The 15,128-nt window shown below is 47.7% G+C and overlaps 4 protein-coding genes across 4 annotated transcripts; 3 read left to right on the top strand and 1 right to left on the bottom strand.

Annotated features, from left to right (window-relative positions):
• Nucleotides 1-450: 450 nt before the first annotated feature.
• H6S33_002153 (uncharacterized protein) lies at nt 451-3,415 on the top strand (the record flags this gene model as incomplete). The annotated part of the gene is made up of 7 exons (XM_044833510.1): nt 451-464; nt 540-609; nt 883-1,263; nt 1,329-1,751; nt 1,808-1,933; nt 1,982-3,025; nt 3,089-3,415. 7 exons carry the CDS (start codon nt 451-453, stop codon nt 3,413-3,415), a joined length of 2,385 nt encoding a protein of 794 aa, XP_044693296.1.
• A 3,247-nt stretch (nt 3,416-6,662) lies between these two features.
• H6S33_002154 (uncharacterized protein) lies at nt 6,663-7,534 on the bottom strand (the record flags this gene model as incomplete). The annotated part of the gene is made up of 6 exons (XM_044833511.1): nt 6,663-6,665; nt 6,726-6,752; nt 7,157-7,179; nt 7,246-7,266; nt 7,327-7,429; nt 7,493-7,534. 6 exons carry the CDS (start codon nt 7,532-7,534, stop codon nt 6,663-6,665), a joined length of 219 nt encoding a protein of 72 aa, XP_044693297.1.
• An 878-nt stretch (nt 7,535-8,412) lies between these two features.
• Nucleotides 8,413-9,800, top strand: H6S33_002155 (uncharacterized protein; the record flags this gene model as incomplete). Its single annotated transcript, XM_044833512.1, has 2 exons — nt 8,413-8,429; nt 8,486-9,800. The coding sequence occupies 2 exons, from the start codon at nt 8,413-8,415 to the stop codon at nt 9,798-9,800; spliced, it is 1,332 nt and encodes a 443-aa protein (XP_044693298.1).
• A 528-nt stretch (nt 9,801-10,328) lies between these two features.
• On the top strand, nt 10,329-11,679 carry H6S33_002156 (uncharacterized protein; the record flags this gene model as incomplete). Its single annotated transcript, XM_044833513.1, has 2 exons — nt 10,329-11,576; nt 11,650-11,679. The coding sequence occupies 2 exons, from the start codon at nt 10,329-10,331 to the stop codon at nt 11,677-11,679; spliced, it is 1,278 nt and encodes a 425-aa protein (XP_044693299.1).
• Between the last annotated feature and the right edge of the window lie 3,449 nt (nt 11,680-15,128).

Here is a 15,128-nt window from a genome sequence, read left to right on the forward strand (position 1 = left end):
CGCCGGCGGCAACTTGCGAAAGCCAATTTTTGCGCCGGTGCTATCTTGCTTGTGATATTCCGTAGCTTAATTGGACGTCTGCATGCCGTGTGCTACTCACATGTTGTGTTGCCATAGGCACGCTAAGTACATGTAGTTATACTTTTTGCGTTGTTTCGCTCCGGCCGAAACTTGGCGGGGTGAATCTTCGTTCGCCAGCAAATCAATTCGGCTTCACGCAAACACCCACGGCCAAGTCATCATACCTCTACCTCCCCGCACCTTTCCCTCCCTCCCTCCCCTCCAACCCCCCGCTTTCAATTCAATAGGGTAGGATAGAAAGTCTTTCTTTCTTGCGTCCTTTCTCTCTTCTCTTGTTTTCTCATCTTCATCTACCCCCCACTCCCTGTCTCTCTTTCCCGCTGTCAGTTTAGGACATCGATACATCCATCTAATCTCTATCCCGCAACCATGGCTTCTCTTGGGTAAGTCCCATCTACTTGCGCCGTCCCGCACACCCCAAAAATTAATTGCCTTCGTAATGCTCATTCATTCCACAGTGAAGATTTGCTCGGTGTAGTCAACAGGCTGCAAGATCTTGTATTTATCTCTCTCTCTCTCCTCCGCGGGGTATGCCCCTTTTATAAGTGCACATCTTTTGACTGTGGTTCGCCTCTTTCAGGTTTTCAATACGATCGGATCCGACTCTGGCCTTGACCTACCTCAAATTGTAAATTTCCCTCTCTCTCTCTCTCTCTCCCCGCCCTCACCCCCGCCCTCACCCCCTCCTCTCTCCGCTCCTACCCCACCAGTCAACGCGAATATAGTTACCGTAGTAGTAGTGGGGTTGGCGTCGCCGTCAATCACCCGTCGCTAACCCGTTTCCGCACGCCCGTAACATAGGTCGTAGTCGGTTCCCAATCCAGTGGCAAATCCTCGGTCCTTGAGAACATAGTTGGCAGAGACTTCCTTCCCCGTGGGTCGGGTATCGTTACTCGTCGCCCATTGATCCTCCAGCTCATCAACATACCGACGGAGGATGGGTCCAACAGCGTCGAGCCCCACAGCCCAGAAGCTGTTGCCGAGCACCCAGAGTTTGGAGAGTTCTTGCATCAGCCTGGGCGCAGATACTACGACTTTCACGAGATTCGGAGGGAGATCGAGGCGGAGACGGCGAGAATCGCGGGTAACAACAAGGGCATCAACAGGACTCCGATTAACTTGAAGATCTACTCTCCCCATGTGCTGAGTTTGACTTTGGTGGATTTGCCGGGTTTGACAAAGGTTGGTATATTTTTAAGGCTACATAGCTTACTAGGACTATTGGCTGATCCTGCTCAAAACTACAGGTGCCAATCGGGGACCAGCCAACGGATATTGAGAAGCAGACGAAGAACCTTATTTGCGAATACATTGCTAAACCCAACAGTATCGTCCTCGCTGTCTCTCCTGCCAATGTCGACTTGGTCAACTCTGAAGCTCTCAAGCTTGCCCGCCAAGTCGACCCACAAGGGAAGAGGACCATTGGTGTGTTGACCAAGCTGGATCTTATGGACCACGGCACCAACGCCCTTGAGATTCTTTCCGGAAGGGTTTACCCTTTGAAGCTTGGATTCATTGGTGTTGTGAATAGGTCCCAGCAAGACATTCAAGGAAACAAGTCCCTCGCAGATGCCCTCAATGCTGAGCGAGAATTTTTCAAGCTCCACCCGGCATACCGAAACATGTCGCACCGATGCGGTACCCAGTTTTTGGCAAAGAGCTTGAACTCTGTATGTTAGACCGGTTTCTATTATGAGGTGGGGCTACTTTACTGACCCCGCTTTAGACTCTGATGGCGCACATCCGGGACCGCCTACCGGATATCAAGGCCCGGTTAAATACACTCATGGGCCAGACACAGCAGGAGCTCGCGTCATATGGCGATATGACTTTCAGCGGAAAGGAGCACCGGGTGGGTTTTTATTGCTGCCTTAAAGGTCGACTGGGCTAATTTGTGCAGGGTTCCCTTATTCTCCAACTTATGACCCGTTTCGCCAGCTCTTTCATCTCTTCCATTGACGGAACCTCCTCTGAGATCTCTACAAAAGACCTTTGCGGTGGTGCAAGGATATACTACATTTTCAACAGCGTTTTTGGTAACTCTCTTGAGCTTATAGACCCCACTACAAATCTTTCGGTCCTCGATATCCGAACCGCCATTAGAAACTCTACAGGTCCCAGGCCAAGTCTTTTTGTGCCCGAGCTCGCTTTCGACCTACTCGTAAAACCTCAAATCAGGCTCCTGGAGATTCCATCTCACCGATGCGTGGAGCTTGTATACGAGGAGCTAATCAAGATCGCTCACACTTGTGGAAGCCAGGAACTTCTGCGATATCCAAGACTGCAGGCAAAGCTGATTGAGACTGTCAGCGACTTGTTGAGAGAGCGATTAGGGCCCACTTCTACTTATGTCGAGAGCTTGATTGCGATCCAGCGAGCATACATCAACACAAACCATCCCAACTTCCTTGGAGCTGCTGCGGCGATGTCCTCAGTGATCTCAAACAAACAGGAGAAGGAGAGGAAAGCTCAAGCTTTGGAGAGAAGAAAGGAGCGTCCTGCCAACGCACGCAGGTCAAACCTGGCATCAGATGGCCAGCCAATTACAAATGGCACTGACACACCTGAACCGGAGGAGAGTGTAGGCCCTAACAGCACCAGTGAACTTGTCAGGCATTTCCGTGCCAACTCTAGGTCCATGTCTCCAGCTCCAGGTCACCACCTTCAAGCTTCGGCCGTCAGCGGAGCCATAAACGGAAGGCCAAACAGCCCGCAAGTCTTCACCTCACCAACACAGCAGCAAAACAAGGCAACTGACTCGTTCCTGAACTACTTCTTTGGGAAAGAAGGCGGAATGCCAGCGTCCAGCGGAGCTACACCGAAATCTGTTCCGGAACCCAGCTTCAGCCAGAGCGTCAGGCGCGGCCACGAGAGAATTGAAAGGGAAAAGTATAACGCGCAAGATGTGCAGAGACTGTCGAGAGATTTTGATGACAACTCTCTGGTATGTAGTCCAATGGGGGTTTCTATGGCCGGACCGGTACTGAGATTTTCATACTTTGTTCAGGAACCTGCTGGCCAGCAATCGGATGAGCCAGTTCTTACAGAGCGAGAACAGATGGAGACTGAGCTGATCCAAAGGCTGATCTCATCGTACTTTAACATTGTTCGCGAGACTATCCAGGACCAGGTCCCGAAGGCGGTCATGCACTTCCTTGTTAACCACTCCAAGGATGCCATCCAGAACCGATTGGTCACCGAACTGTACAAGGAGGACTACTTCAGCGATCTACTGTACGAGGATGATGCCATCAAGGCGGAGCGTGTCAAGTGCGAGAGGCTGCTGAAGACATATCGCGAGGCGGCGAAGATTATCTCGGAGGTTGGACTTTAGGCGTAAAATGACAATTAAGATATAGATTGGCGGCCCCGTAGGACTAGGGTTGAAAGTGTAATTATATATATATGACGAACGCATGAACGGGTACGAGCGATTACGATGGTTGGTTTGGGTTGAACAAAAAAAAAATGCCTGAGACGGGTTTGTTGGTGGTGTGTTTTTTTGTACTTTTCTTTCTCTTTTTCCTTTTTCTTTTTCGGGGAACGGTTTTTTGGATCCAATAAGTCGTCCACCCCCCGCCCCGTCGTTTCCTTTACTCTCTCTCTCTCCCTCTCTCTCTTTACCTCCCTTTTTTCCTTTTTTCTTTCCGTTTGTTTTTTGTCCTGTTATTCCTTCTCTTTCTCTCACCTCTACGAATTCACTATGTCCAATTTCGTTTGGGTTCTCTGTTCTACTATCTATTATGGGATGTAAGGACTTGTTTGGTTAAGATGGATAAGAAAGAGCTGTTTTTTTTCCTTCCCTTGTTCTTCTTTCATATCCATTCGTTTTTCAACATTTGCGGAGTGGAGGGGGAGGAGGGGGGCTGTTGTGTGTCGTACAAAATAAAGTTAAAGAAACCATGCCTGTGCTGCGAGTGATGGTGTGTGATTGACACATTACACCATTTATAAGGGCAATCGCCCTATAAGGGTATGGATTTATGGTTCAATACTTTTGTGTGTAAAATTAAGGGTAAATGGCCGAATACTTTCTATAATGATACCCTTAGCAACTTGAGTATTTTTTTGCTGGTGCATACATACCCTTATAGAAAGGGTAGGGCTAGGGTCAGATCTCTCCTACAACTCGATTCGACTGTAGTCTCGTGCCCATTTCCTACGAGCAAGGGAGATGCCGCTCCTGCAGGGGGAAAGATAAAGGCGGAAGTAATTAAAGGAGAAGCGGGGCGAGTGTAGTCTTAGTAAATAGCTTGAATACATGTTCCCGGTCCAAAAGAAAAAGGGTGCGATCAAGGATATTGCTAATGAATAAAACTTCAGGGAAGGGGCCACAAGTAAGACGGTCAGATTCTAGAGGGACGATGGAGCTATATTTGGGTCCTTGGAAGAACGGAGCCAGAGAGGGAGCACAAACGCATACAGGTCAGAAGGACAACTGTACATCAGTCAGAGTAAGAGTGCTGGGTAGATGTAAACCGCGTAAATACTTCCTAAATAGACCTCCGTATCTGCCAGTGCATTCACCTTCAGTTGCTTTCCTATCGACCATGTCCTTTCAGCGCTCCAAAGGCAAAGCCGCATCAAATCCGATCGTCTCATCTGCGGTCCTCGCAATGTCGGTTCCGAGTGATGGTTCATGATTGCTTTATTTTGGGCGACGTCCTAAAAGAACGGCATATAGGCCGGTGACTGGATTTTTAACCCTCTTATTGATATTATTCAGCTTATGATTATACCTTTGAAGTGGTTTCAATGAGTAGTACGGAACGAGGTCGTTAGTAAAATTATGCTGCATGCAACAGTTGGGGTTGCACTGTGGCTCGCAAATAGAAGCAAAACTGAAAAAGCGAATTTATAAAATCGTATCCGTATTTTCCATCGTATATATGTATTATTACACACACACCCGTACAGTGTTTCTCTCTATGACGCTCGCATGTACCCTTTAGTACGTAACAAGCCGTAGGTACAGACTCGGTACAAATGAGAAAGAAAAAAAAAGATTCATATGGCACTTTCCGACTCATTCCACTCATAAAGATGAATGAAGCCCGAGACATATTCAAAAAGTTATCAGAGATGCGCCGTAAGGGACTCGAACCCTTCCCAGTTGCTTGCTCGACCCTTTTCAGGAATCAATGGAAGGCAACTATGCTACCCCTGCACCAACGGCGCTTGAGGGTTCTTCAAAACTTTGGGCAATTTGAAAACTTGGCTGAAGCTTATTAGTAGGTTGAGGTCTGTGGTATTCGGGCTAAGCGCGATGGGGATAAGGTTCGGATTTTGCGTGACAACGATGCACCACACCAAACTCTGTGGAACCACAGTATGACCACCAAGACTAAACAGCTCGGTGGAGGAGTCATAAGCAGTCGAACAAGGAATTACATGCGCAAAGACCAGTCATCAACGGTTAGCTTTTTTTACTCGGGGATGATAAGTATTCCTCGGTACTATAATTCTGGGCATTGAGAGTTTCGGTTGTTATGAACAATATTGGGAGTAGGCTTATACATGCAAGCTTGAAGCACCAACAGAAAATTGCTGAGATGATTATTAGTGATTTGTGAACTGCCGTCACCATAACTTAAATCCGCATACGTGTATCACCCTCATATGGCGAAGAGGTCTTGGTGGTTGGGATTCTATTCTCAGCATTCCTTGTGATAACGATCATAGAAGATCACTCAACCACGTTACTCATCACAAAATATCACTCGTGTGCACAGCCCATCGACCATTCCAGATTGAGGTATCCTTTTAAGCCGAAGAACATATCCATAGCCTACAACCCTAGAATAATGTGATATCGGTTTGCCCTAGATGTAAGGATGCAGGCAGTAAGGGCCAGTGAGTGATATTTCATGATCGCATACCCCGCCGTCAACGAATCACGCTGGATGGAACGTGATTTGTCGAAGCAAGATAGCGTCCCCAGTGAAAAAAAGCAATCACGCATTAGGGGCTCTTTTACAGAATCTCGGACGATATCACCATGCAAATCATCTACTGTTACCGATTCCGATCGGACGCGCCGACATCCCGCCCGATCGAGATCCAACCTGTCAAATTCTAAAAGTGTGTATCCGTCCTGTCTTTCGAGTGTTTCTCACCGCGCTAAAACAAAAGATTCCAGAAACTGAGCTCCCTCTTTAGGGTACGTCACCACATCATACGTTGAGGTGTGCAATCTACTACCCGTTCGTTACTGCGATCTTGTCGTATCTTGGTCCTTCAATTACCTGAAGCCGTTCAGAAGACATGGTTCACGCCGGGATTCCGGTCTCTGCCGTGCCTATCTCATTCTAGCTGGCAGCTCAGTTCAGTGCCCCAACGGCGGTTCCCATGGTAACAGGTTTGCATGGTTCCTTAAACCCGGTCTGGGCTCCGTCGTTCCGGCTTGGAAGTCAGTGCCGATTCGACAACAACGTTATTTGTTTCCGACCTGAACAAGACGTGTTTGTTTCTTGGGCTCTTGTGGTATGTGTTATTTCAGAAAACATTGTCTGACGTCTGATGACGATTTTGATCTGCCTGTTATGATGATAGAGAGACGAAGAGTAATCATTTAATTGCTTTTACTATTTTTTGTGAGCTGCATCTGAAGAAAAAAAAATCATGTACATATGTAGGTGACTTACCTCAGGGGTTGTTATAGTATATATAAACTAAGGCTGCAGTATCCGTGGGGATTTCAAAAGCTATGCGCGTGTCGAAAGTGCTTTGTAGAACCACAACCACTCCCAGTGTCAGGCGCCCTTTGGCGTAGATATGGGAGGTTCGATAGAAGCTCTCTTATTTCTTTTATATTCACACACACACTCTACTTTTGAGGAGCGGGCTTGTGACCATGGTCTCATAACTTGATTTCAGAATTATTTAACGTTGGGTGGCGGCACACGCCGCACTTCCTGACCGCACATTTCAATGCATTGCGCCGCACCATGCTGACTGCACATGGATCCAAAGAAGAAGGCAGCAAGGTGTGGCTGGATTTCAAAGGCCAAATCCAGTGTCACCAAGGAACTGGATGCTGGAATTGCATTTATCCGATCGCTGATAGAGTACTTACTCTAGTCTCTAGGGAGAAGCTGTCTGTTTTCACTTGTGATGCTCAGCATTTGTGCGAGTGGGGGTTGGTGGTGGGGAATCGAATCGCACGGGCGATAACCCCATATCCTGCTATCGTAATCGATTAGATATAGGCCTGGAAAGGCGGGGTATGAGATTGGCTCAACGCACCACCGGCACCCACGAATGAAGGAACCTCGGTACAACATAGGGCGAATTTGGGCCAAAATTCGACAAGAACCTTCATCGAGATCCTAAAACCCTTACATATGGGCTGGGGGACAAAAGCTACTGCGAGTGATAAGAATAGAGACGCTATTCCACATGTGCAACTTACATGAACCTTTTCCAGTTTATTCCCCTGCATCAGCCTTGACATCGTGTGCATAAGTGGAAGGGCTAAATGCGCCGACGAAGGGAGGTCCAAGAAGTCCTCTTGAGTTTGTCGCTTTCCAGCGTCTCCCCGGAGCCCCCCCGCGAGTGCTGCTTGCTGCTTGCTTGCCCAGCAGTGCTCGATTCCATTATGGTCCACGAACCTGCCTCGCTTCCCCCCTCCTTCGCTTACTGAGGGTTACGATAGATAGACAAACAGATAGCCAGGCAGCCCTCTCCGCAGTCAGTTGCACACGCCTCTTCATTCCGGCGGGTCTCATACTTGCAATGAAAGTGCACGTAGAGATAGACGGAGTGTAAGAAACACGGGACGGATGCCTCAAATAAGTCCGCCGAGACTGAGCGAAATAGCTCCTCCAGTCAGACAGGTCTCGAGACCAGGACTTGAACGAAGAAGTTCGTGTAAATCCTACCGGATTTGAGTGCCAAGTTAAAGAGAGGATGGGTGCAGGCTTGGTGGTTGCAACTTGGGGCTACCGTCTGGTCGGGAGGGATTTTATCTCTCATGCTTTTTGAGGCGGGATTCTGGGATGTTGCGCCGAGAGAAGTCCAGCTGGCTGAAGGGGGCGAGGAGAGTTTGGCCTACTAAAGAGAGCTTGGCTCCCTGAAATTACTCTCCAGCTGTGAGTTTACGTTGCTTTGGATTGTTGTTTCTCTAGGGGTATCTGCGTAATAATTGAGGTCAACAACCTGATTTCTCGGCTTGCGTCATTATTATTCTTTGAAGTTCTTTCGGAAGTCTTTTATATCAGGCGTTAGAATTCACACACACCCTCACTCCCCTCCGGACTATTCCTGCCAGAAGTCCCAAGAGTTATCTATTCACAGGTTGCATTGAGTGGCGTTGCTACTGTCGTTGTCAAAATGTTCGTTACTGCCCTGTCGCTCATTTCTTAATCCGATCAGGCTCTGCGGAAGCTTACACAGTGACATCTAGGGCCCGGTCCGAGAAGAAGAACCCTCTTACAGTGTCGCAACGGTCGAACAACCTCCAGTTCTCACGTTCCCCGCATTTTAATGGACTCCCCTCATCCCAACTCGGAACTCGATCGATTTATCTATATACGGACCCACGCTCGATTTCTGCGGAGGGACGTCCGGCGAAGAAACAGTTCCAGCCTAATAATGTCCATACGGTTCCAAGGGAGGATTCCAGCAGCCCCCCACCACCACCGTATACCCGTCGAGCAATTGCTTCGTTGATTACACCTTATTTGCAGCAGAACCCCTCTAAGCGTACCAGCAAAAATGCCCGCCATCCCCACAGGCTTTCCTCATCTGCTTCGTCCATCCGCAGCGTAACCAGTAGCATTCTGTCTAGGAAGCGGAAACACTACTATGAACACCCTACTCTTGCAAAGCTACCCTCTGAGATCTTGGATGAAATATTTTCGTACTTGGACCAGCCTACTCTACTATCGCTTGTGAAAGTATCCAAGCGGATGGTAGAGGAAGTGGCGTACACGCTGTACGCTCAACCATGCTTTGCTTCGACGTATCGTTTCGCACAGTTTGTCACGGTAGTGACCCAAAATCCCATGCTAGCCCGGATGGTGCGTGTGCTGGATCTGTCACAGTTGGGAGCATGTGTAGAGGAAGATGTTCCATTGGCTGGCTGGAGGGAGTGGAAGTACAGAGACTCACCACTCCACACCATTCACAGAGATGATGTAGGGAAGAAGAGAATCACATCTAGACCCTCCATCATGTCTATGAAATCCGCTACCTCTAGCATCGTAAATAGCGGCTTACACCCGCTCCCGTCGCCGTTCCTGAAACAGTATTCCCTTTCCCGAGACGTGCCCATCGGAGCACTGATTCATCTGCTCACAGCTTGTACTTACATCCGGAAGCTCAACTTTTCCGGCGTACCGCTGGCAGCAGATTACTCGGTTATGCACACCAAGTCTGCGTCGTATACGCCTGTTGCGTTCACGGGGCTGCTTTTCGTTTCTGATGTCCCAAAAAGTTTCACTTGGAAAGAGGGTGACACGAAGCCTTTGCATGCAGCTGTCGACTTGGTGGATGCTATTACCAACCTGAAATGTTTGACCTCGCTTAAGATCAAAGGCGGGCTTTGGGTGACGCGGGACGCAGCCACCACACTTGTTGAAAGGTGTCCAAAGCTTGAGAAGGTTGACTTCAGAGAGTGTGGCATGTATAAGGGGAACCGCTGGGCGGTGAACGGGCCAAGGGACAAAGTCAGAGAGGTTCTGCTTTCGGAGGGAGACGTGCAACCAACGAGGAGGTAAATTTGGGTACAAATTTGGAGTATCAAAAGTGTTTACTGGGAACTGTATTACTGTAGCATCATGGGCGGGGACTTTTGCTGTTTTGTCTTGCTTGGTTTTTTTCTCCTTGTGGGCTCGATCCTTGCGCATTTGGGACATTGGCGCAGGCACCCTTTATCTTCTTCTCTTTTTTATTATCTTCTCTTCCGTTGTATATAGCTACACGCAGCTTCCTTTTGTCTACGGTATTGGTATCTTATGAATTATGTAGTTATGATTTATCTGATCATCATACAAAGAATCTCGATCGAGTGATATTCTGTTCAAATGTTGAGGCTCAACTCGCGTAGCTTGGTGGCAGTGATTACCCCGCCTAAGCCACAACTCCACGTCCCCCCACAAGCTTGACGCCTGCGGGAAGTCAACCATATGAGACTTTGGAAACCTCATCTGAATTTCAAACCATCTCGCGAGCCACCAAACATCTAGATAAAGCTCTGATATCTCTGCCAGTTGCTATCCTATCACTATACGTATACTTCGCTCGAAATGGCTTCCCCAGAAATTCAGAAACAGCTCGCCGATATCGAGAGCTCCTCGACCTCTCAAGGAGATAAAGGATCGGCCTTCACTTCACTTCTCAACTCTATCATCGCCTCCTCTGCACCGGAGCAGCTAACTGCCAACCTCACAGTTTTCATCGACACTATTCTTTCCGATAATGTAGGAATTGTGACCTCGCGCCCCGTGCTCGCAGAGTACGTCAACGCAATCTCGAAGCTCCCCTCCGCCGAGATCAAGAAGGAAGTTTACGAATACACCCTCGAGAAGATCCGCCCCAAGATTGTATCATTCGAAGAACAAGACTGCAACATCCGAGAAGCCCTCGCAACCATCTACGAAGCCGAGGAAGAGCACGGCGAAGCAGCAAAGGTGCTCCAGGGAATCCAGCTGAACCCCCACCAACGTCAGATCACCGATGAGTTTAGGCTGCAGATCTACATCCGGATCATGCGTAATCTACTGGAGGATGACGAGTCTATCTCAGCGGACGTGTGGCTCAACCGTGCTACGCTGTTGATCCACAAGTCGGAGGACCCCCAGCTCAATCTCATGTTCCAGATGTGCCAGGCTCGTATTCTTGATGCGAAGAGGCAATTCTTGAATGCTTGTTCCAAATACCACCAGCTGTCGTTCTCGCCAATCGTAGCTGAGTCGGACAGGATGCAATGTCTTTCTGCTGCGATGACTTGTGCTATTCTTGCCCCAGCAGGTCCGTTACGTAGTCGTTCTCTCGCAACACTCTACAAAGATGAGCGTTCTCCTCAGCTCCCACAGGACTATGCGCTCCTTGAGAAGATGTACATGGACCGTCTTCTATCCCAGAAAGAGGTTGATGAGTTTGCATCACGTCTAAAACCGCATCAGGTCGCTACACAATCAGATGGTACAACTGTATTATCAAAGGCCGTCATTGAACACAATTTGCTCGCCGCCTCTCGTCTCTACAATAATATTGGAGTTGAGGAGCTTGGTGTGTTATTAGGTCTTTCGGGCGAGAAGGCGGAGGAGTATGCTGCCAGGATGATTGAGCAGAAGAGAATGAGTGGGCAAATTGACCAAATTGATGGACTGATCTACTTTGATTCGATCTCTGGCGCCGCAAAAGAAGGTGGTGCGGCCATTGGAAGTGCAGAAAAACCAGTAGGCAGGCAGATTAGAAGGTGGGACGAGAACGTTAGCGCATTGGCACAGGAGGTAGAAAACATCACTAGTATGCTACAGAACGAATACCCGGTTAGTGATTCATCAAGCGTAGCTCCATTGCTGTGGTTCTTAAGAGACAGTCACTGATGTATTTTCTTTACAGGACTTTGTGGCTGCGCATTTGGTCACTTGAGTAAATGTTAGTGGGTTTCTCTGTAGTAATTTTATAAGCATTAGAGATGATATCTACGAAGGGTAAAGATAAAAACTTGACCTGGTTTTGTTTTTCATTTGGAGTTTATGGGAGGGGTTATGTTTGTCCTGTTTTTATTTCCTAGTCGTCATTACGATAGGTTGCTTCACATACCAATCAAGAATAGAGAGGAAATCGCAGACAAAAAAGTTGCCAGTTTTAGGCACATGCTTCAACCTGTCTTTGGATTTCAGGCGTGAAGCACGAACGATCACTCGATGCATGTGCCAAATTAGGCCTAGCGCCCGCGAAGGTGCTTCTATCTACTGCTTCCACCAACCACTCGACCTTTCTCCTCGGGCAATAACTCTATCCCGAAGATCCTCCAATAGCACAGTGAGGGGGATCCGCAAATGATGGAATGATGATGATTGCTTGGGAGGGGTTGACGAAGGTTTGCTTTTTCATGTTCCTTCCTTTTTGTGACATCAAACGGCGGGTGTGCAGAATGACACGACACAGTCCAGAACGATATAAAAAAAGAACTCTGGGTGTAGTTGCACGGAAAGCTCCTGCTCTTTCTTCCAGACGGTTTTGAGTCGAAGCTGCAATAAAAGCTGCATGTGAAGCTCTGAGAGTGAGCTTGACTCAACAGGACCACGCATTCCCGCGCAGTTACCACATGCAGAGTCACGGTAAGTACCAATGACCGTCCAGTCGGAAGTTAGCAGTGAGCAAAGATTCAATAATCTCCGAACCAAGCACTAGAATGATTACTGGTGATTCTCGAGTTCCACCAAGCGTGATAATAGGCCGCCGTAGAGTATATCTATGCGTATTTAACCCGGGCCCGGAGATGCGAAAAAGTGGCGTGGAAATGTATCCTCGCCTCAAGTGCCGTACGTGCATGCTTCGTTTTGCTTTTCTTAATCCAATTACTCGCAATTTCACAGCGTTTCCGGACGCAACTGCTATTGCATACACAGAAAAAAGCCGCCAAGGCTATCTTTTGTATGGCATGCAATAGTGGTCGCGTCCGGAAACGTCAAAAAACTACGAGTAGTCCTTCTCTGCAGCGTAATATCCTGTATCCCGGTTTATATTCATGACTGGAGCCCGGCCAAGAGGTCAGAAAGGCACAGTTTGGAGGCGGTGGCGGTCAAGTAAGTCATTACCGACATTGCACGCACAAAGTCTAGGCCTCTCAAGAACTTGGACAAAACCTCAATCCGCAGCGTTTATCCTATCCTCATAAGCTTAAGATGTTACGGATATGATATGCCCTAAGCCCAGTTCTTCCCAAAGCGAAAGAGTATCTCCGTTCATGCCAGATCGTGCAAAGTCAGCCTGCTACTGAAAAGTGCTAAAAAGAAAGTCCGGACACCAAATTGCCAAAGTGCAAATCCGTAACTAGCACTTCTTACAGTACCTTAAAGTCACTGACCCATGAGAAGTTTCACGGACGAGTAAGCTTCGGTCTATATCAATCCCACATATTGATATAACCCACGCTCAGCATTTGCTTCGAAGAGAAGAATGTGCTTAGTCTTGAAAAAAAGATATTATGAATGGGGTCTACCCCATAAAACCTAAGCGCCAAACCGCAGAGACCTCAGGCCCACAGTCCACACCAATGTCTCCCGCAACATAAAAAAGCTCCTGCCTCCAACGACACCGCTAAAAATCTGCCTATGCTACAGGTTTAATATCCCTTATAACTTTTGCTACGCCCAACTCCCTCTAAGATAGAAGAGCATCTCTATTCATTCAAAACCTCGGAAACCGCAAAAACCGCAAAAACCAAAAACTTTAAACTCAAGAGCCAAAAGAAGACTCCAGACACCAAACGCCAAAGAATTTAAACAACCTCCAAACCCACGGCTAACCTTAGTTAACACCATAAAAAAAACTGCCCTAGAGGCATCGTCCAGCAGGCAAGTCTTCAGTCAATATTCCTCATGCATAGAAAAAATAGACTTAACATGTCATCGCCTAATTCCTCCTAAAGCGGAAGAGTGCCCCGTTGTCAAAACTGAATTGTATGGGGAGTAAGGAATCATGGGAAAGAACATACATGTATCTCTAGACCTATTACTAAAAACAAAACCCCTCGAAAGCAAAGCCGGCCCTGCATTATTAGCCGGACTCCAAACTTCGAAAAAATCGAAAAATGTCCAGCCCTAAATTCCACTTACTATCACCAAGAGCAGCACTCGGCGGATAAGTAAGCTTCAGCCCATCCCATGTATCCTAATTAACGGTCTCGGAATACTCTACTCCCAACTCTTCTCAAAGTAGAAGAAAGCCCTCACTCATGAAAATCTGAGCTGCATAGCGGGCGAAGAACGACGGGGAAATGGCACATAAATTTGAACTCAAATCCGGATTCCCCAAAATCCGGACCCACATAAGCCGAACGTCGATTCCTGAGTCCACATCTAAGTTAACCCCAGATATCAATCTTATCAGACTATGACTAGCTCATTGATCTCCGCTATAATCGAGATAAGGCCTGACATGGCATATACTGTGACCTATCTCACAGCTCTCCTCCGCACCAACCAAGGACCATTTCAGCGCATTGACCAGAGTCTTCAGATATCCCCAAAGCTTATTATATCGGTGATTAGTATATCTAAGAAAGAATAACGGTGTAGCATCATATCCCCATAGCTCCACCATAGGTCCATAGCATGTAGTATCACAGGTTCTATTACCGTCTCCTGTTATAAAAACCAATATGGGGAGCAAAAAAGGAGGTGAGGGAAAGCACATATCCTCTATTCCACGCGGCCGTCAAACCTCCAAAAACCAAAGCCAAATACGTTTAGACCGCAAACCGCAACCCCAATCCCCAAAAGCCAGGCCATAGACCCTTAAAAGACCAGCACACAAATAAAATCTCCAAGTCTACAGACAGCTCCGCAGGGCCCACAGTGCTCGGATGATAGAAATACTTGGCCGGTATCACCCATACATAGCAAAATAGATTCGGCATACATAAGGTAAAAGGGTATATCCCCTCAGAAAATGATGATGAAAGCCAAAACCCACAAAGCCAGACCCCACAGAAGCCAATTGCAAAGCCAAAGCCAACTCGATCTCCCCAAAGACCGAACAAGCTCAGACAAAAAACTGAAGGCTCACAGACCATATCTAACTCTCTCACAGCGCCTTAAGACTATATTACCCCAATCGACTCATAAGTTTCAGCCTATAGATCTATATGCCCCTAGCCCACATGTATCCCCACGGGCTCAATCCCTCCTATACACAACCTATAACTCCAATGTAGACGAGTATCCCCGTCCCGAAGAGCCGGATTGACTGGGTACCAAACCAAAAAAACGTCCAGGAAAAAAGTGAAGATCCCATAAAATCCAAAGCCAAACTCCAACTACCCAATATCGACTCCAACTCGAAGGCTCAAGCCCACAGCTCCCATAGAA

This window comes from Morchella sextelata (genome assembly GCF_020137385.1).
Source record: "Morchella sextelata strain SCLS chromosome Unknown scls_12, whole genome shotgun sequence".
Taxonomy (NCBI): Eukaryota; Fungi; Ascomycota; class Pezizomycetes; order Pezizales; family Morchellaceae; genus Morchella; species Morchella sextelata.